This window comes from Mangifera indica, chromosome 4 (assembly GCF_011075055.1).
Source record: "Mangifera indica cultivar Alphonso chromosome 4, CATAS_Mindica_2.1, whole genome shotgun sequence".
Classification (NCBI taxonomy): Eukaryota; Viridiplantae; Streptophyta; class Magnoliopsida; order Sapindales; family Anacardiaceae; genus Mangifera; species Mangifera indica.
Window position 1 is genome coordinate 20,065,286 of NC_058140.1, and position 19,103 is coordinate 20,084,388.

The 19,103-nt window shown below is 35.0% G+C and overlaps 5 protein-coding genes across 11 annotated transcripts; 2 read left to right on the forward strand and 3 right to left on the reverse strand.

Moving 5' to 3' along the window:
• Positions 1-552: 552 nt before the first annotated feature.
• On the reverse strand, positions 553-1,143 carry LOC123213284. The gene has a single exon (XM_044632680.1). It carries the CDS (start codon positions 997-999, stop codon positions 706-708), a length of 294 nt encoding a protein of 97 aa, XP_044488615.1. The 5' UTR covers positions 1,000-1,143; the 3' UTR covers positions 553-705.
• A 1,802-nt stretch (positions 1,144-2,945) lies between these two features.
• On the reverse strand, positions 2,946-5,866 carry LOC123213034 (alpha-ketoglutarate-dependent dioxygenase alkB). The gene is made up of 7 exons (XM_044632357.1): positions 5,590-5,866; positions 5,352-5,503; positions 4,745-5,100; positions 4,266-4,404; positions 3,903-3,969; positions 3,666-3,787; positions 2,946-3,504 (listed from the first exon to the last, which is right to left on the reverse strand). The coding sequence occupies exons 1-7, from the start codon at positions 5,694-5,696 to the stop codon at positions 3,365-3,367; spliced, it is 1,083 nt and encodes a 360-aa protein (XP_044488292.1). The 5' UTR covers positions 5,697-5,866; the 3' UTR covers positions 2,946-3,364.
• A 2,401-nt stretch (positions 5,867-8,267) lies between these two features.
• Positions 8,268-12,666, forward strand: LOC123214892. Of its 5 annotated transcripts, XM_044634907.1 has the most exons (6): positions 8,269-8,635; positions 8,791-8,894; positions 9,130-9,243; positions 10,544-10,627; positions 12,059-12,141; positions 12,261-12,666. In XM_044634907.1, exons 1-5 carry the CDS (start codon positions 8,356-8,358, stop codon positions 12,113-12,115), a joined length of 639 nt encoding a protein of 212 aa, XP_044490842.1. In that variant the 5' UTR covers positions 8,269-8,355; the 3' UTR covers positions 12,116-12,141; positions 12,261-12,666. The 5 variants fall into 5 exon arrangements, with proteins under 5 accessions (XP_044490839.1, XP_044490842.1, XP_044490841.1 ...); XM_044634904.1 differs by lacking the exons at positions 12,059-12,141; positions 12,261-12,666 and adding an exon at positions 11,640-11,999 and having other exon boundaries at positions 8,268-8,635; XM_044634906.1 differs by having other exon boundaries at positions 12,059-12,666.
• LOC123214891 lies at positions 12,237-14,795 on the forward strand. 3 transcript variants are annotated; one of them, XM_044634902.1, is made up of 4 exons: positions 12,237-12,339; positions 13,259-13,481; positions 13,579-13,671; positions 13,745-14,795. In XM_044634902.1, the coding sequence occupies exons 2-4, from the start codon at positions 13,434-13,436 to the stop codon at positions 14,678-14,680; spliced, it is 1,077 nt and encodes a 358-aa protein (XP_044490837.1). In that variant the 5' UTR covers positions 12,237-12,339; positions 13,259-13,433; the 3' UTR covers positions 14,681-14,795. The 3 variants fall into 3 exon arrangements, with proteins under 3 accessions (XP_044490837.1, XP_044490838.1, XP_044490836.1); XM_044634903.1 differs by having other exon boundaries at positions 12,261-12,339; positions 13,271-13,481; positions 13,554-13,671; XM_044634901.1 differs by having other exon boundaries at positions 12,261-12,339; positions 13,271-13,481.
• A 2,131-nt stretch (positions 14,796-16,926) lies between these two features.
• LOC123213286 (probable methyltransferase At1g27930) lies at positions 16,927-17,970 on the reverse strand. The gene has a single exon (XM_044632682.1). It carries the CDS (start codon positions 17,897-17,899, stop codon positions 17,045-17,047), a length of 855 nt encoding a protein of 284 aa, XP_044488617.1. The 5' UTR covers positions 17,900-17,970; the 3' UTR covers positions 16,927-17,044.
• Between the last annotated feature and the right edge of the window lie 1,133 nt (positions 17,971-19,103).

Consider the following 19,103-nt stretch of genomic DNA (forward strand, 5'->3'; position numbering starts at 1 on the left):
AGTAAAAGCTAATAATTGATAATTCAAAAATTATTAAAATTAAAGTTATAGTTTTAATAAATCATAATGTAAAAATTTCTAAAACTTAATAGTTTAGAAATTATTATATTAATATATTAGATTTAGGGGGTGGGGAGGGGATGGGGAGGGGAGGGGCGGGGCTGGGCGGGGCGGGGCGGGGCGGGGACACATGTATCCCCGTCCCCGACCCGTCCCCGATTACGGGGATTTTTTTTGTCCCCATCCCCTCCCCTTTCCCCGTTTTTATCGGGTAATCCCCTCCCCGTTAGGGTCGGGGCCCCTAAAGTCGGGCCCAAATTGCCATCCCTAGAAGTTTCCATTCCAGCTAGTTAATGAAGGATTTCACTATAACGTTTCAGATAGCTTCAAAATCAGTGCAAAATTCTTTCATACAAACAACTAGTTTCATTTTGAGAATACCAATGAATTTCAAGTCATAATTCATAAGCATGAACTTCAAAAGCAAATCTCAATCATAATTCTAAGGCAATTAGAAAAAAATGAACAAAATGTAAAGCACCTATACACGAATAAATTTATAAGACTTGTCTCATTTTATACGATGAGCAAAGTAATGTAATTACAAATTACAACGTAATAATATCCCATCTCTCTTTCAAAGTATGAAATATGAATATGAGTACCCACCTATATATTACTTACATTACATGACCAGCAAAGAACTTATGACGGCCGCTTTGGTGGCCGCATCTGAATCTGAACCGGGATGGGTCGACCGGTACCGGACCCTCCACAGTTGTTACACGCCATGCGACCCGATCCGGAACAAGTTCGGCAGCCAACATCACCGTCGGACCACCGGGTACACATACACGTGACTCGGCCCGTACCGTTGCAACGAGGACACCTTGGAAATTGTCCGGCCATGGGTTTCTGGTCCATGACCGACTTGACGAGAACGGCCCCGGCCAAAACGCTTAGCCCCGTGGCCAACTGAGTCAACACGAGCGGACCCATGATAATTCCCTGGAAACGGATGGGGTCGAAAACTGAGAGAAGCAGCGTGAACAGAAAGAGAGAGAGAAATGAAGATCTTTCAAAGTGACATAAGTGGCCTATTTTATTTTCGTGGGAATATAAAAGTGGTGATTGGGTTGAACACGTAGATGTGCCAGTTGTTTGTGGCTCCGTTGGGTGGATTTTTGTAGTATGGTGAATACGTTTTTGGATTTTGGTGGCGTTCCGTGACGAGGCATCTTCCTTGTTGGGGTGGATGGGATCCTTATTGGGCCAAAGCAATTCCAGTTCAGAAGCAAAACCAATGGTAGAATTTTTGAAGTTTAAATTAAATTTTGACTTAAATTTATTACTTGCATTTATGTTTTTGTTTATTAATAAAAAAAATTATTTTAATAAATATTTGACATAATTGAAATTGGGGTTGTGAGCAAAACTTAAATTAAATTTGAAGTAAACTTAGTTTTAAAAATAAAACTAAACTTATATTCAATTTAAATAGATTTGATTTAAATTAAACTAAGTTAACTTTTGAGATTAAACCTATTCAGTTCGAGTTCAATCTTAATTATTTATAATATGATTTAATTTAAATCGATTCGAATTTAAAACTAACTTAAGATTAAATCAAATTTAAAATACTTACTTAGAGTTTATTTAAGAGCGTATATAAAGTTATCTATAAAGTTACCAACAGAGTAAGCATAATCTTCATATTTGATTCACCCCTAGTTGCTTGTTCCTCTTCTATTCTTTAACTCTTCTTTTATTTTCGATTATCTTTAATATTTAGTCTTGGCTTCATATGGCTTATTCTTGCTTGCAAGGGATGTGAGTTCTCCAGATTTTAGTTTAGTTTCGAGACTGTTCTGTGCGTTTCATCTACGGTTGAAATTGTACCATGTCTTCTTCGAATGAATTTGGACCACACACCTACATCTATCCCTTTATTTTTATCCAATAAATTTGCATTTTTCTTTTCCTTTAAAATCTCAGTTTTCCCAATATAAAACATAATTTTCATATGTTCAATTTGATAGCTTCAATTTCAATAACTCAAATCTTGATCTTAATATTATTTATATAATTTGTTGAACGAATTTCATCCTTTTATATATATATATATATATATATATATATATATATATATATATATATATATATATATGTGTGTGTGTGTTTTTTAATAAATAATTAATTAAAATATTATAAACGTGATAAAAATTTTAAATCAATTTTTTAATTTTAATATTTTACTAATACTGTATTTGTTTAGAGTAAAAGATATTTATGGCGACCAATAAATCAATGTAAACATTGACCCATCAAACTTGTAAGAGTTACAAAATCAACCCTTTTTCAACCATAGTACAAACGGCATTTTATTTTCAACTCGCTTAATAATTTATATACCTTAGATTGATTAAATAAGCCAAATAAGATTGCTCGTTTTGAATAGAAATAACAAGCCGCATGCTTCTTTCATTTTCATTTTCAAATTCTTCTCCCATGCGGCCGCCCATGTGGACGGTCCTTCGCAAACTTTGGATACTTGGTCCAACCAACACGGTGTCCATGTCAAACCTCGCGTGTAGAATAAACGGTCAAAATCAGGTAGTCTTGACTCTGTTTTAGCAGCCGTCCCTCGTGCTAAAAAGTTTAGATTCCAATTCGATTTGAAAAATTATATATAAATCCATTACTTGACAGAATTTAAATATTTAGAGGTCTATTATTATATTATTTAAGTCAAATCGTAAACCAAATTAACTAACAATAAAAACTTAAACTTGACTACTAGATTTAACAATAATCAAATTTAGTTGCGAGCAACTTACAAAAGACTCAACTCGTTTGCAACTCTATACACTACTATTCCATGCACTATCGAATGAGTATTAATAGTCAAACAGATCATCACTACGAAAACAGGATATAGACAAAGGTAAAAGAGTAAAACTTGCATCAGTTCAAATTGACATAAGCTATAGCAGTCTGTTGCTAAAATTACAGCAAAATCTTGAAACTAGACCCAACAAAATTCTTAATCTCTCCTCTCTTACAAGGGGTTCATAAATCTGACCGCAAAATTTGATGTATATCCTCTGATAGTTTCATTTTCTACAGCTAGTTTTACTCAGCTAGTTTTACTCACCCTACCGACATTATAATGAGCTTCCTGTGTGGAATAAATAAAAAGTGCATTTGTTTGCAATTTATTTCATATGCCAAATTGTCTAGGTTGCTTTCTGTAATCTAGGTCCTCTGCTCTCTGAATGGCATAGCCTCCAACATCGCTCTCGCAAGAATATTGATTTCATTCTTCAATTAAATCTAGAATATGGTGTTAAAAATACAATAAAACTCAGAAAACTTGTCTAATATTGATGTTAATTCTTGAAGTTCTGATATATTCTAAGAAAGAGCAATCATCTTCATGCGAGAACTGCAACTCAAGAGGAGCAATTTCAGCATTTTCATTGTCTGTAAAAATCCGAGGTACACCTGCAAGATTTGAAGTCAACAGTATATACAGATGTATCACACCACCTGATGGAATAGCTTATCAATTTCTGTCTACTTGAAATTGTGCAAAATGATAGATTAAAGTCGAATTGCATGCACCAATTTCTCATTGTCAGAATATCAGGACCGAGTAGACTTACCATGAAAACACTCCCTCGCTTCTCCAGCCATAAGTACAGCATCACCACTTCGGAGAAACATAGCTAATGGTGAGTCCTCTCTAGACTTACCTCCCAAAAGGAAAATAGCTTTGCAACCCAAACTGAAAGGGAACAAGAAGTAATCAATTAATCAAAAAGATTTTAAATACTCTATTTCTTCATGTTATTGTCATATGAGAAGGGAACCCCTGTAAGGCAGGATGAAGAATTGAATACCTCATGCTTACTATAGGCTTGCTCCAATCAGCTTCCATGTCATCAAGGTGGCCCCCCAGTGTATCACCTGAAAAAAGGAAGGAATAGGAAAATATATAACATGGTTATTCAACTCATGAGAGCAAAGACTGGCTAAATCATGCATGAGGAGCTCACAAAATTTAACAGATTGTCAGTTCTCTTACATATCTGATATGAAAGAGTTTAAAAATTGCAGTTTAAAACTATGTATGATGTTGTTTTCCTTTTCATCATGAATAAACTAGCTCTTGCAGTGGTAACCTTCAACTAATGATGGCAATTCAATAACACATAAGAGTAAGAACAAATAATCAAGATGCAAAACTGTATCTCATTAAGTACCCAATCCAAAATAGTTTACTATTGCAGCTTCAGGCTGAAATTCTTCTCCCACAGGCATTGCTGGTGCCGCTAGTCTTTTTGCCAGTTGACAAAGTGTTTCAGGGATCTTGTTATGTGGGAGAGATACATCATAGTTCCGCTACAACACAAACATACAATAGCTTCAGAAATTATGTAAAACTATTCACCTAATATCAAATTTTTACTACAAAGTTCTTACATTATCTTATATAACTCCCACCCCACCAATGGAAACTAAAAAGAAGGAAGAAAAAAAGGATGCAGCTCTAAGCATAAACCATCTTAAATACCACACAAACATGTGTGAGATGCCTAGGGCACAAATCCTAGAACATGGACATACTAAATTGAAGTTAGTCTTGCATGGTTAGTTCCATGCAGGCACACAAATTTTCAAACATTGATGGAGATTCCACTGCAACTTTCCAAACAGAAATTGAGGGTAAACCATGAATTACCTTGGACCAGTCAAATTGTAAGCCAAGGGTACTCCACCTCAACTTACGCAACAGAACTTGAGCTGAAACTGGCTTACTTGTCTTCCTGCTCGACGTTGCAAGATGCCCTTCACAAAATTTCCATCGATGAGAACCCCCATTCCCAACACAAACATTAGCTCCAGAATCCAAACTTGGAACTGAACTTTCCTCCACCAATACTTTCTTCTCTTTTGCAGCAACAAACAAGTCATCTATTGGTCCATAAATAGCATTGTGATTTGTTCTATTTGGAGGCTGAGGGAAGCTTGATAAACTTTCCCTAATCCATTGGCATTGCTCTTCTACACTCAACGCTCCAGGAATGAAATAAAACCCTGCATTTTAAACACAACACTCCAACACCATCAACACCAACACCAACAAAATAAAACCATCCAAATCATACATCTAAGAATATCTCTAGAAAATAACAACACAAACACTGCAAAGCGCAACATCGTACAGAATATCCATATAAATCAATACAGTAATCTGCTCCTTTTATTAATGTAATGCATTCAGAATTCAAATTCATACTACATATTCAATCAATAAATTTCTTATTCACAGAAATTGGCATTGTTACCGGGGCGATTTTCCAAGCAAAAAACTGGACCGTTGAAACCACATTGAAGAGCGGAAATTCCCAGAGGAAGTTGGATGTTCTGTTTGTATAAGCCCAGAACAGCCGTGAAATCCAAAACCTCCGATAAATCAACTGGCTTCGGTTGTTTTTTTCTGTAAAATGGAAACAAATTGTGAGCGAATTTAATAAAATTTCAAAAGGAATAGTAAAAAAGAGAGATGTTTCAAGGAAGAAATACTTCTTCGAGGATTTAAAAGTGTCTTCATAATACAGCTTGTACTTCTTCTCTGCTCTTCTGAAAGCGGTGCGCTCAGCATCTTCAGAGACTTTTTCGGTTCCGTACATTTCGTGGAATGGACTGATGATCAATTCAAATAACAATTACTCCAAAGAAGGCAGACAATGAAATTGGAAACACTCGGCCGATTAACGAGTTTAGGGTTTCGAATTACGATCCGTTCTCTCGTAAAAAGAAAACGAGTGAGAAGCGGCAACGGGGGATGTTTCGGGTTTATCAAAACGACACCGTTGCCTTTTTAATAAATGTAATAAGATTAAAGCCCAAGACTAGTGGTAGATTCAAGTCAAATTTGAACTTATCTTGCTTAATTCAAGTTTAGATCGGTTTCAAAAGCCGAGTTTAAGCTGATAATATTTCCTTAAACCAATTTGAGTTCTATTTAGTTTGAGAGAATTTGAGTTTGAGAAAAAAAATAGGTTAACAAAATTGATAGAGTATTATAATTTCTGAAAAGAAGTTACGGGTTTGAGCTTTTACCACGTTTATGAAATTTTATGATTAATTACTTAATAATCAAGAAATCAAATTTATCAATTTTGTTGTCATATCTATGAAACTTTCATTTATTTGATGTTTGGTACAATGATTGTGGATCTGATCATTTGTATTTTGAGTTGGCCAAACGACTATTTCCCACCCAAGATTTGATGTTTTCTCAAATGTCCCCCCTTTAACTATGAAAACACTAAACACCCACCCGTAGCTGGTTAGATTTAACAAAACCCTAACACCTGAAAATTTTATCTTTTTTTACCCCCCTAAACTTTAAAAACTAAAATTTTCCCTCAACCTAAGTTTTAAAAAATTGCAGTTTCACCTTAGGGTTTGGTTTTGAAATCTCCGGCCATCGTTCCAGCTTCATTGCCGACGATCTCTCCCTCCCGAAGCAGCCTCTCCTTCTGACGAATGCTTTCCTCTCATTTGGAGGCTCGATCGGCTTTGTCTTCGCCTTGGGAGACGAAGAACTTCGTCGGGGAAGACGAAGACGCCCAACGAAGTTCTTCGTCTCCCAAGGCGAAGACGAAGCCGATCGAGCCTCCAAATGGGAGGAAAGCATTCGCCAGAAGGAGAGGCTGCTTCGGGAGGGAGAGGTCGTCGACAATGGAGCCGGAACGGTCGTCGGAGATTTCAAAACCAAACCCTAGGGTGAAACTGCCATTTTTTAAAACTTAGGTTGGGGAAAAATTTTAGTTTTTAAAGTTTAGGGGGGCAAAATTAGATTCTATTTTAGTTTATTTTTAATATTATAGTGAAAATGATGATTTTACCCTTACCACCGTTAGGGTTTTGTTAAATCTAACCGACCATGGGTAGGTGTTTGGTGTTTCCATAGTTAAAAGGTGAAAACTTGAGAAAACATCAAACCTTGGATGGGAAATAGTCGTTTGGCCTTTTGAGTTTACTTATTGAACTAATATGACAGAGTCTTCGATTATAAAAAAAAAATCAAATTCGAGTTTAATTATAGCTAAGTCAAAAACAATTAAAATGGTGTCATATTAATACATAGTTGTCAAAAAAATATTATTCTAATAAATTTGAATAAACTTTTTCTAAGTTTGCGAGTTTAATAAGTTGAATACCTTCAAACTCAAGTTTGATAATATAAAGTCTTAGATTTAGGCTCAACCTTGTTTTAGATTAATTCAAACCAATCTCACAATCAAGCTCGACAGAGTTCCTATAGAGAATGTAAAATTTGCCTTTTGTTTGCTCTTATGCAATCCTATATCTATAGAACAAGAGGTATGAACAATTGAATAATTACATAATTATATATAATTAAACCTTAATATATTAAATATATCAATAAAAATTATATATTATATATAATTAAATATATAAATATTATATTATTATATGAATGATATTATAATAATAAGAACGAGATGTGGTGCATTTTACAAGATCGTGAGTACGATTGACTATCAAAAGCTATCTCTTCCTTTGTTTCTAAATAAAGAGATTTTATTCATGGTTGGGGTAACCTATATATAAGTAACTCGTTTAGGCACTAATTGCACATATAGCAATTGATAAATGTTGTACATTTGGTTAAGAAACTTAAATTTTTCCAACCAAAGGTTCATTTCATTGACATATTTTAATAGATAAAATTTTATTTTCTCAAATTTCTAATCTTATCCATTGTAAGTTATTAGATATTTTTAAAAACCATTTAAAACTCTATAATAGGAAATATTCATAAAACAAACTTTTAAATGGGAAAATATTAATTAATTTATATTTAATTAATAATATATATATAAATATATATATATATATATTATTGTTGTTAGAATGTTATTTTTTTTCTTATTTTAAATTCATCTAAATATTTATATAAATTAATAAAATATGTTTATGTATATCATTAATTGTTTAATTAAGTGCAAAGGATTAAGTTGATTTTTCTCACGTTAGAGTGTCAAGAATGGTTTCGCTTCGCCTCATGTGTGAAATGTAAGAAATCCCCTTAATTTCCCACCTTTATTAGTACAAAAAGACGAATAAGACCTCGATAACTAAGGCCTACCTCCCTAGATAAAAGTCTGAAATGGTCATTTGATGTGAAATTCGCCACGTTGATAAGGAGGGCGCCCTTATCATAATCTGTGATATAGAAAAAATCTAGTTAATTCATTGAGCACAAGGAACCATCAGGTATAACAACCCAGAAATTATCGTTCAAAAATCACAAAAATGGCGTGCAGGAGCAGGACTGTGTTGCTCTGCGTCTTCGCAACAGAGCCATATACGCCTTTGTATCAAAACCGCGCCCTCATTTCTCTTCCATTAACGACCGTTGGATTTTCTTCCCAAGTTAGTTGTAGTTACACAAATTATGGAACAATTACGGCTACAAATTTTCACTTTGCACGACGAACTCAACTTTGTTGCTCGCGTAACGACAACCAATCATCAGCTCAGGACGGACAGGAACAAGGTCCGCCTCAAGAAGCCGTCCTTAAAGCCATTTCAGGTTTCTCTTTTGCCTTCCCTAAATTTGATTGCAATCTGAACGATTGATTGGCTGGTTATTGTTTCATTGAATAGGAATATATTTGATTTGAGTAATGTGGAATCTAAGTATATTGCTATGAACTGATTGGGAGCTTGATTGATATTGGCTCTTAGAGGTTTCGAAGACAGAAGGTCGGGTTGGACAGACCACAAATGTTGTTATTGGAGGTACCGTAACCGATGATTCTACTGATGAGTGGGTGGCCTTGGATCAGAAGGTATAATTATAGTTGCTTTAAGAGTTTGTGTATTTTTGAACACTGGATGTTGTTGCATTTTTAATATAAGAGCATTGAACATCTTTCTTTGAACATTATGTTTGAAAAAAAAAGTGCATCCCAATAAATTAGCAATTTTCTTTAAATAGATGTAGTTGGGTTTGGATTCTGGGATATGTGATCAGCTCTGTTTACTGTGTTCTGTCTTGACATAGTGGTGATGTTGTTATGCCAGGTCAACTCATACCCCACGGTTAGAGGATTTACGGCAATTGGAACTGGCGGCGACGACTTTGTGCAATCTATGGTTGTTGCTATTGAATCTGTCATTCAGAAGCCTATACCTGAGGTACTGTCCTTTGTCGTTGCAACTTAGATTGTATTTAGAAACTGAAATAGGAAACGGTAAAAAAATATTCCCACTTCATATTTGTGACTGTACAAATGTATGATGTGTCAAAATGACATTTATATCTTTTAACTAGATTAGGTGAGACTGTATTCTGTTTTGATTTACAGCTATATTTTCTTTGCTATCTGAATTAAGATATGTTTATACCCGATGAAACAACAAATGAGGCAGTAACAAAGCAGTCATAGATTGTGTTAGATGTATATAATGAGGATCCAGGGTTGTGTGCCACCGTCTATTACCTGAGAGAATTGAAAATTAGACAATTAATGGTAGTAGAAAGAATGGTGCTTCTTTGTAATTTTGAGAACTATTAAATGTAATAATCTCTTCAATTTTTAGTTGGTTTTTTGAGAGAAGCAGAAAGTATATGACCACATTCAATTTAGCTTATGTAGAGTTCTTCAAGATTTGATCCTGTGGGCTCAATTCTCTGTTGGATCTGTTGCACGTAATTAGCGTCTATTCCTGCTAAGGTAAAACCTTAGTCATCCATGTCTTATTATATGGGAAAGGAAATTGCTGCTTCCCAAGGAAACACAATCATTATCTCAGATGCCAGAAGAAATTCTTATACAGCAATATGAAGTTACATAACAGCAGTTCATATGAGCTAAATGTTTCACATCACAGGAAGAGCAACACCAAATTATATGTATGCATCAGAAAAAAAGGCAGGAGCAAGAATTTGGTATGTTTTGTTTGATGGTTCAAGGAGGATAGATTTGACAGGCAATGCAGATAAAATATTGGAATTTCCTTGACCAGAGTGACTTCCTATAAAGTAGCTCATGAGAAAACACAAGACAAAACTAACCTTTGATAAATTATTTTAGGCTGAAAATTCAATACAATTTCAGAGGTTTCACCAATTGTTGCAATCATACCATGATATGCATGAGAAGAACTTTTTTTGGTCATTGACCTAGCATCTTAGCTCAAGAAGCTTGATTTGTGATTGGAATTATTATTAAGAATGTTACAAAGCTATAAATTTTCTGTTTCTTTGCTTTTCGGAAATTTAGCCCTTAACAGTGTGGTAACTGGTCTTACCTTTTATGGTTATTGCATGATGTTGTTTGCTGTCAAAGGTAGCATACTGAAGAAATGGAAAGTTGTAGCTTACGGTTGCTAATGTACTTTTGACAGCAGAATAAAGTATAATATACTCATAATACTCCGACCATACATGGAATGAAAATAAAAATCCATTTGGATTTACCATGCTTTATTGTAGGGCCGGGTGAGGCAAAAATTATCATCAAGGGGCAAATACGTATCTGTCAACATTGGTCCTATTCAAGTCAGTTCCAGTGAGCAGGTATGATTCTCTTTCTCTCAAGCATGCTCTTCCACACACACACTTATGCACATAGATCTTACTTACATGTAATCTATCAATTCTTTTTTTTTTGCTTAAGATTTGTTTGGGGTAGACTGATAGTGAAGGAAGCATTGCTTTCCAGGTCCAAGCTGTATACAATGCCATGAGGAGGGATGACAGAATGAAATACTTTTTGTAGTTTAGTTTTCCCTTTTTTTTTTTTTGGTTTGTACAGAATGCTAATATATGAGGCTGCATGGTTTCCCATTTCATCTTCCTCTACTCGCACTACTTCTCTTCTTATGTTCTTTGATTAACCTATGTCACTATTTTAGGCAGAGGGATGGTCAAAATTAATTATTGTCAATATCCTGAAGAAGTGAATGGTGTTAGTTATTTGATCAGAATTTAGGTCGCTCAGAACCTTTTTTTATTCATGATTATTATTCTTAATTATGAAAGATAAGCCAGTCATTTTTGTTGACTGCCACAGTATTGAGCTTGCGAAAGGGTCTTTGTTTGTATATCATGGACATTTTTCTATGATGCATCCGCAAGAAGATAGCCGTCTTGGCTTTAGTACTATAACTTAAGATTTTAGATTAAATTTATAGTCAAACAGTCATTTGTCTTCGTGAAACTAGTTTCTCAGTTTGAAAATTAGTTTATGAAGTTAATGAGTGAAGGAGTCAAGGATTAAGTTCATTTTTATAGAATTTAGCTCGACTTGGTTCGGATTAAATGTAAAATTAAATTGTTTTTAAATTGAGTTTGAGCTTCAATTTGTCAAACTTAAATTGGTTTTGAGTTGATTTTTTTAGATTCATTGATCTTGAGTTTGATCTTATCTGGACTTACCCTAGATTGAAGCCAACCTTGAGGATAATGGATTGTCTCTTTTCTATTTATTAGTCAATTGCTTTGAATTGAGATATTATTTTCATGAGTTTCAAATATTTTTTCATTATCAATATTTATCATTAATATTTAAATTTGAAATAATTTTTAGGTGAGGATTGGAATTGAGAATGATAGTGGTTGGAAAAATTTCCTTGAGATGCCGATTAAACAAAATTCCAAAAGCATAATTAGGCAAAGCCATTGGCCTTGGCTGTCGCCACCTTAAACACAACTAGTAGTAGTGACTGGTCTTACGGAGCAGTTATACCCACTCACTCGGCTTGTGCTGCCATGCCGTCTATCCCAAATCTTAATTACCAACATAGTTAGGGGAGGATTTGATCGGAATTGGTTTGAGGTGTAGTTCAAATTATCTGCTAGAGATGGAGTACTATTTTGATAGTTTTATTTGAGATCAAATTGTTTGTTTAATATTGATTATCCAGTCAATTATATTATTATTTTTTTATATTATATTTATAATTAAATATTATGAATTCAATTCAAATGAATTAATTCAAAACTCAGGATGGACCGAATCTGCCCCTAAACATGGATGCGAAACTGTTATACACATCTGATTGATTGACTTGCCCGTTAAATTTTTTATGGTAAAAATTTTCCTTCTTGTGAGTAATTCTCCACTTGAAGCCTTCATTATTTCTTCCCACCCATTTTTTTTTAATGATTTTCCACATTTGTGACGCATGCATACACGCACACGGGTTAGGTGATGCGACTGCAAGAGCGGCGTGGGACCTCAGAGTCTCAGACCATGACCGTAGCTTCGGGTTGGGTCATCCATGACTGTGAGTGAAAAATTATGCTCTTAATTATTGTATAATTCTGTATGGAAGTAGCGGGAGCCATCGAGCATGCTGTTTTTTATAAGCAATGCCAATACGTCATGGGCTGACTAAATGACCAGTCCTTCTCCTACGAGAAAGATTCCCAATTTTTCATGTCAATTTGATGCTGCTCTTAGTATGTATGTACGTACTATTGCTCAGCCAGTCACCATCTGCTCGTAATTTTATATATTAGTTGACGATTTGGTGCACAGCATCTCCAGTCACAGTTGCGATTATTGTTTATTTCTGCAATTTTCCAATTACTGACGAAATACATGTATTTTTATATACATTTGCCTAGCGAAGAAACAAACTCTACCAATCATCCTTCCTAGCTCAAAGTGCTTGAGGGGTGGATCCCATTTCAGCTGGTTCGGTTTAAATCATTGTTTAGTTCGATTTCGAATTAAAACTCTAATTTGATAATTTAAATCAAGATTGATTTATTTTTTTATCTAATGATATTATTTATCTTATAAAAACCATTATTTATTCTTTTGACGATATTATTTCTTTTTTTAGTAATTATTTAATAATATTATATATCAATTCAAACTTGTATTAAACATTATAAATTTAATTTGAATTCAAATTGATCTTAACTACGGCTTGGATCGAATAACCTTGTACCGATCAATACTAATATTTAGGAGTGATGAAAAATTTAAAGTTATAAGAGAATGATATTTGACCGGAAATGACCATTTCCAAAAGACTAACAGGGGTTCTCCATACAGATAATTCGTGTTTGACCATATTTCTATTTGTAAATGGCTCCATAATCCTTGAAACTGATATTGAACCAGTTACTGGGCCCAATAATTTTATTTTAATTGTAGTAAAAGCTTAGAATAATTATATGAATCATTTTTCATAGCTGACTATGCAGGGCACTGATGTCGTCACTTCTGGGCAATTCTCTCATTGTCCTGACGCTTTTAATTTCTTTATTACCTTAATTTGAGCCCGATTCATCTCCACATTTGCTGGTCTTTCTTTGTTTCTTCTTCTTCACCATAGAAGCCTACTTCAGTCTCTTCTTGTTCTGTAACATGTTGGGAAGCATGGCAGAAAAGTTTATTCTTCATGGAGATTCTAAGGTAAAAAAATTTGCGTTTTGCCTGTTTCCTTTCAAAAGATTTTTCTTGAATCTGCATCTTCTGATAAAAAAGGTTAATTGCCCATATGGAAATTAAGGATCTTATTGAAGGCAAACTTGAAGAATCGACTTCAACTTCTCTACCCAGATCGCCTAATAAAACTAGCAGACCTAGCAGTATGATCATTAAGGTAAATTGTATCTTTTGTTTGATCTTTGTTGCCTTTTATAATTTGATTAAACTGTAACTTACAATGAAAACAGAAGGCGCATACTGTGATTCCTGCACACTTAATAGCTGAAGCCATTTCAACTCTGCCAGGCCTTGACCTGCGGTGGTCGGGCCCGATAACGCCCACTGAAATGCAATATGTAGAGCAGTATGTTCTGGCAAAGTATCCACAGTATTGCAATGGTATTGTAGAGCAACAAGAAAAGGTCGATCTTGAAAATCTCTTTATCAATGAAGAATCGTCAGAAACTGGCCCTGATGAAAAGCGCAAATCCCCCATAAGCAGCTCTTCATCTCCATCTCTTCCTGGTAACCTCCATGATCTTGACAGAAACCAGCTTGAGCCCTCAAGGCTTGTAGATATCCTCTCCAAGAAGAACTCATTTCAAGGGAACTTCGTTTCAATCCCAGAAATTCAAGCTCGAAACCGGGCTCTGAAACATTGTGGGCTTAATGAAAATGAGTACTCGGTTCTTTTTAAGCAAAGCTACAAAGAAGCCATGTTGATGATAGGTGAAAGCTATCCTTTCTTCAGGGGGAACTATTATTTGACGATTCTGTCAGAAGGGTCTGATTTTATAAGGGGATTCGCGAGCCAGAAAGAATCAAGAGTCATTTCAGCGCCGGAGACATGGTTGGATTTGCGAATCAAAGGGTCACAACTTAGTCAGAATTTTAGAAGGAAATGTAAGTACAGTCCAAAGGGGCTTTTCTCATATCCAACGGTTGTGAATGGGACTAGATATTCTATGCACTGGATCTCAGAGGCTCACAGGAACTCGTGGCATGTTCTTCTTGATGCAACAGGGTTGGATTTTGCAGAGGATCGACTGGCGCTTGCTCTTCATCGACCTGATTTTGTGCTGTGTACACTTGATAATACACATTTTCAGAGTCAGCCATTAAAGATTACCTGCCTCTTGGTTAGGAGGAAATCGTTTGAAAATGCTTCATCTGCTTCAGCCTAGCTAGCTTCAATCTTTTTTCTTACAGATTTGAGAAGGCTCGTGGCCTGTAATAAGGTATAAATATATATAACCTTGTAATTTCGTTTTGCAGTAATAATTGGTAATTATGGTCCCAGCTTGGAAAATTGGAAAAGTTTGTTTTAAATTCATTAAAATAACATCATTTTAATTAATAAGTATGAATATACCATTATTTTGATCGATTTTAACTTAGTTACTGTATTAAACCAAAGTGGAGCTCAACTTTCTTCAAGTTTGAGAGAAGTCTGACTAATGCAAACCGAGCAAACTTGAGCTATGTAAAACTTACAGTGATTCCATTCAAATCTATTCTTAAAATGTAATTAGTCTTATATTAGCTTTTAAAGCCCAAGACTGGGCCTAATATATAAGATTGCCGCCGAACCACCTCCCAAGCTCAAATCATTTTTATATTATAAATTCGCTAATTAAGCCGCATTCAAGTTGCCCGGCCTTAGACCTACGCCAATGTGACCCAGACTGAACCAGGCCAAGGCCCCTGTACTCGGTCCATTGAAGGGCCTGGGACCTGATAGGGTCCAAGATTTTGGGTTCTGTTCGAGCTCTAGGACTAGTCCGGGCCTTCAGCACCAGGCCCGGGCCTAGACCAGCCTGGAGTCACCCACCTATGGTCCGGTCCTTTTGTCATCAAGTCAAGTCACATTCCTTATTAAGACAGAGATCGAAAACCAAAATGTTGGTACAAGGTTAATGCGTCCCCTCCCCTCCAACTATGAATCGATTAAGAAATCTTACTTCGTTTTTCTATGAAAACTTCGCTCTAACCATTAATCTTTTAATATCCACACGTAACAATAAAGAGATTTACTGTTATTTTCAAAGACAAGCAAACACACCAAGAGCAACCCATCATCATGTTTACTGCAAGAATTGCAATATTTATTTTGGGAAGGTAATTGTTCCCTAAAATCCATGTCCCATCCCACCCCGTACTACGAGTCGAGAATTTCCTGAAATAAATAAATGGTAAAAGGATAAGGATGGAGACAAAAAAATTTTGTAAGCTTAGACAAGGTAGGAACTCACATAAATATCTTCTCTCATTCTTTACTTTACTTCAGTTTTGCCCTGAAACCTAATAATCTGATTCTTTACCCTCTTGTCAGCTCATTGTCTTTCTTTTTGGCTGGGATCTCTCGCCAACTCGGGTAAGGGATCATTATCTCCCAGTGAGTTCAAGAAGAGGAGTTTGTGTTATCGTATAGATGGATAGGGGCGAGGCAGATAAGAGAGTCAAAATATTTTCACGGGAAAATGATGAGAATTCTCAATCACCCCAAAAAACAAAGATTAAGCAAAAGCTATTTTTTAGGGAAATATCTAAATTAAAAAAATTATGGCCAAACATTCAATAATCTCAATCACTATCATATTTTTAAATAAGATGACAACCTGCTGCTCAACCGTGGTTCACGAGTCAATTTTGAAGCATAAATAATACAACAAATGTTCTTGTCGGCAATAATTTTCGTAAATTCCATTAATAACACACATTTAGATGATAATAAATTAAATTAAAATTATAAGCATCAAAATTTGAGCATCTAATAAAATATTTAAATTAGTTATTATTATATAATTAAATAATATTAATTAAAAATAAAATATCACTTAATCATTTAAAATTGTTTAAATCACTATATTCAATCAATTTTATCTTTAAAAATAGTTTTTAAATGAATTAAAATCATTTTTATTAATAGATGGCTGTTTAATTGATTGGATTAATCAATTCTATTTAATTTTTAAAATCCTGTTTTGGCTTTTTAGGTAAGTATAAAAAAAAAAAAAAAACCTTTTCTTCCATTTTACTAATAAAGTGAATAATGGAACAGGTAAATAGAAATTTCAGATTAGGATGAAAAATGTCAATTTTATCCAAGTTCAGGTCGGACTTCGTCGGAGGGAGGGAAATGGCCTTTCCACCTCTTCAAAATAAGAGACAGGAACAGGAACTTCCCTGTCCACATTTGCCTTGATTCAGTAGCGAACAAACAACTGTCTCGACATCCTCAAGTTCCGCACTCATTTTCGTGCCCAATTTTCGAACTCAGACATGTTTTCTACATTTTTTATTACAGATCCGGATAAAATATTAAATTTAAAATAGTTAATTTAACTCAAATTTAAATATTTAATTTTTTAAAATCAAATTCCAACCACTCGGATCAAAACTTTTTTACCACTAAAGCCCCACAAAATACTTAAGATAATCACTAATTAAAAATTAATTAAAGCATAATACTCATGTCTAAAATGGTCATTGATCATATAATTTAACGTACAACTGTAACGCCGACGATGATGTCATAACGCGGCGTTTCAGCAAAAACTATCATTGTTCGCCACGTCGCTGGAGTTGGCTACTGAAGGTATCTCGAAATGCCAGAGTCTCCCTACGGAATGTTTCAAGTACTTTCTACACAAGAACTCCTTCGCGAAAACCTTCTCCACTCTCCGATCAACGTCGTGCAGGAACACGTGCGTCACACCTGATCCTTTCCGTTGTCTCGCCATAACTGCCGCCGAGAATATTGCGCCCATTCTCCCCGGTGCCTCCCGGAAGTAACCCCGCGGCGCGTCGATCATGATCATGTCCCACTCAATGTCGTACACTTCGTCGGGAAGACCAGTCAACGCTAATTTACATTCTATGTTGCCACGAATGTACGCTTTTGAGGCCCTACAGTTGGGCTCGGATTTGTACGTTGAGAGGAGATGATCGGCTTCGAAGAGCTGCGTGCGGTACTGAACCGCGTGGGCTTTGAGCGTCGGGGCATCTTTGAGAACGTGCTGGACCCATTTAGGGTCTTCTTCAAGGAATAAGGTGTTGCCATGTGGATTAAGTGAGTTCCACATCATTGAGTCGTATCCCAGACCGAAAACAAGGAAGTTGAGAGGCGCTTTGTCCTTGAGGACGTTGAAGGAGACGGTTATTTCGGCGCGGGTTTGCTGTGGAACGGTTTTTGAGGTGGCGTAGTGGAAGATGGCATGGAGTTGAATCGGAGTGGCCGAGTAATCGGATATATCTCGGGCTCGTGAACCGGCCAATGAACAGAAGAAGGAGTTCTCGGCGGAGCGAAGAAAGCTGGAGATAAGTACAGTGGCGGCGATCAATCCTACTATTGCCACAATCATGAGCTTCCGTTTCTCAGGTTGAAACTGAGAGCTCTTCATGTTATGAATTATTTTCTATTAAGATTCAGATTTTAGGAAGCTCCTGCTTTATAAAGGAGAATGAATGGATGAAATATAAATAAATAAATACATATATAAATATTAATATATACATAAATAAATGGTGTGTTATCGATTATAAAACTTGAACGGCCAACTGTAAGTGCGACTTAGGAAAGAAAGTTGGGTGTTCGTGGTGATTAATTAATGTTTTTTGGTAAGTAATTAATTAAATTAAATTCATCTGTCTTATTTTAATATTATCGTAAATTACAGTCCCAAAGCGCAGCGTTTTGGCAGGTGATCATGTATTAATTATGTAGTAGTTAACAAATTATTCATAAACAAACCAAACCAAACCAAACCAAACCAACGAGAGAAAATGACTCTAGATTTTCTAAAAATTTGTATTCTTTAATACTGATTAACATGTTACCACCTGAGGTATGGCCTAGAACACTTTTTAACATTTCTCGTCTATAATATGATAAATTATAAAGGTAAATATTATTTTACTAAACGGAATTAAATCAATGCACAAAAATGACTTTCCAAAAAAAAAACACAAAAATCATGGGAAACAGAATAAATTAAATTAATAAATAGAAAATTTGTAATTTCATTACAAAACTAGACAAATTAATCCGAAACATCAATAATTAACTTTCAAAACGAATTAAATATATGCAAATAAAAACCCACACATTAAAACCTAAAAACTAGACTTTCGATTTGAAATAACAAATTAAAGAGAATGAGAGAAGATGACACAATTGTAGATATTAATAGACTCGATATTGAAGTGAAGTGCTATACAAGATGGGGGGACAAGAGTTATCAACATCTAAACTTAGATGACATCCATCTCCTACGTATGACCCAACCAATCACAATCAGATTGGCGTCATATGAGTCGTAACTTATTTACAATCTGATATTTAGTTCACTCATTATAAGAAATAGGTGACAAAGGAAGATAAGGATATAAGAAAAAATAGTATGATAATTACAATCTATATAATGTTTCAAGTCCAATTTCCCGTGAATGGAGCTTGGTTTGACGTTGATAAATGTGGTTTATGCATCCAAAGGGTGAAAAGCGTTTTTGACCAAACCTCTATGGAAAATTATAATTCACTCAACTTTTTAACAATTAGTTAAAAAGGCTGGATGTCCATGTATACGACACCGTTTTATTAGATTT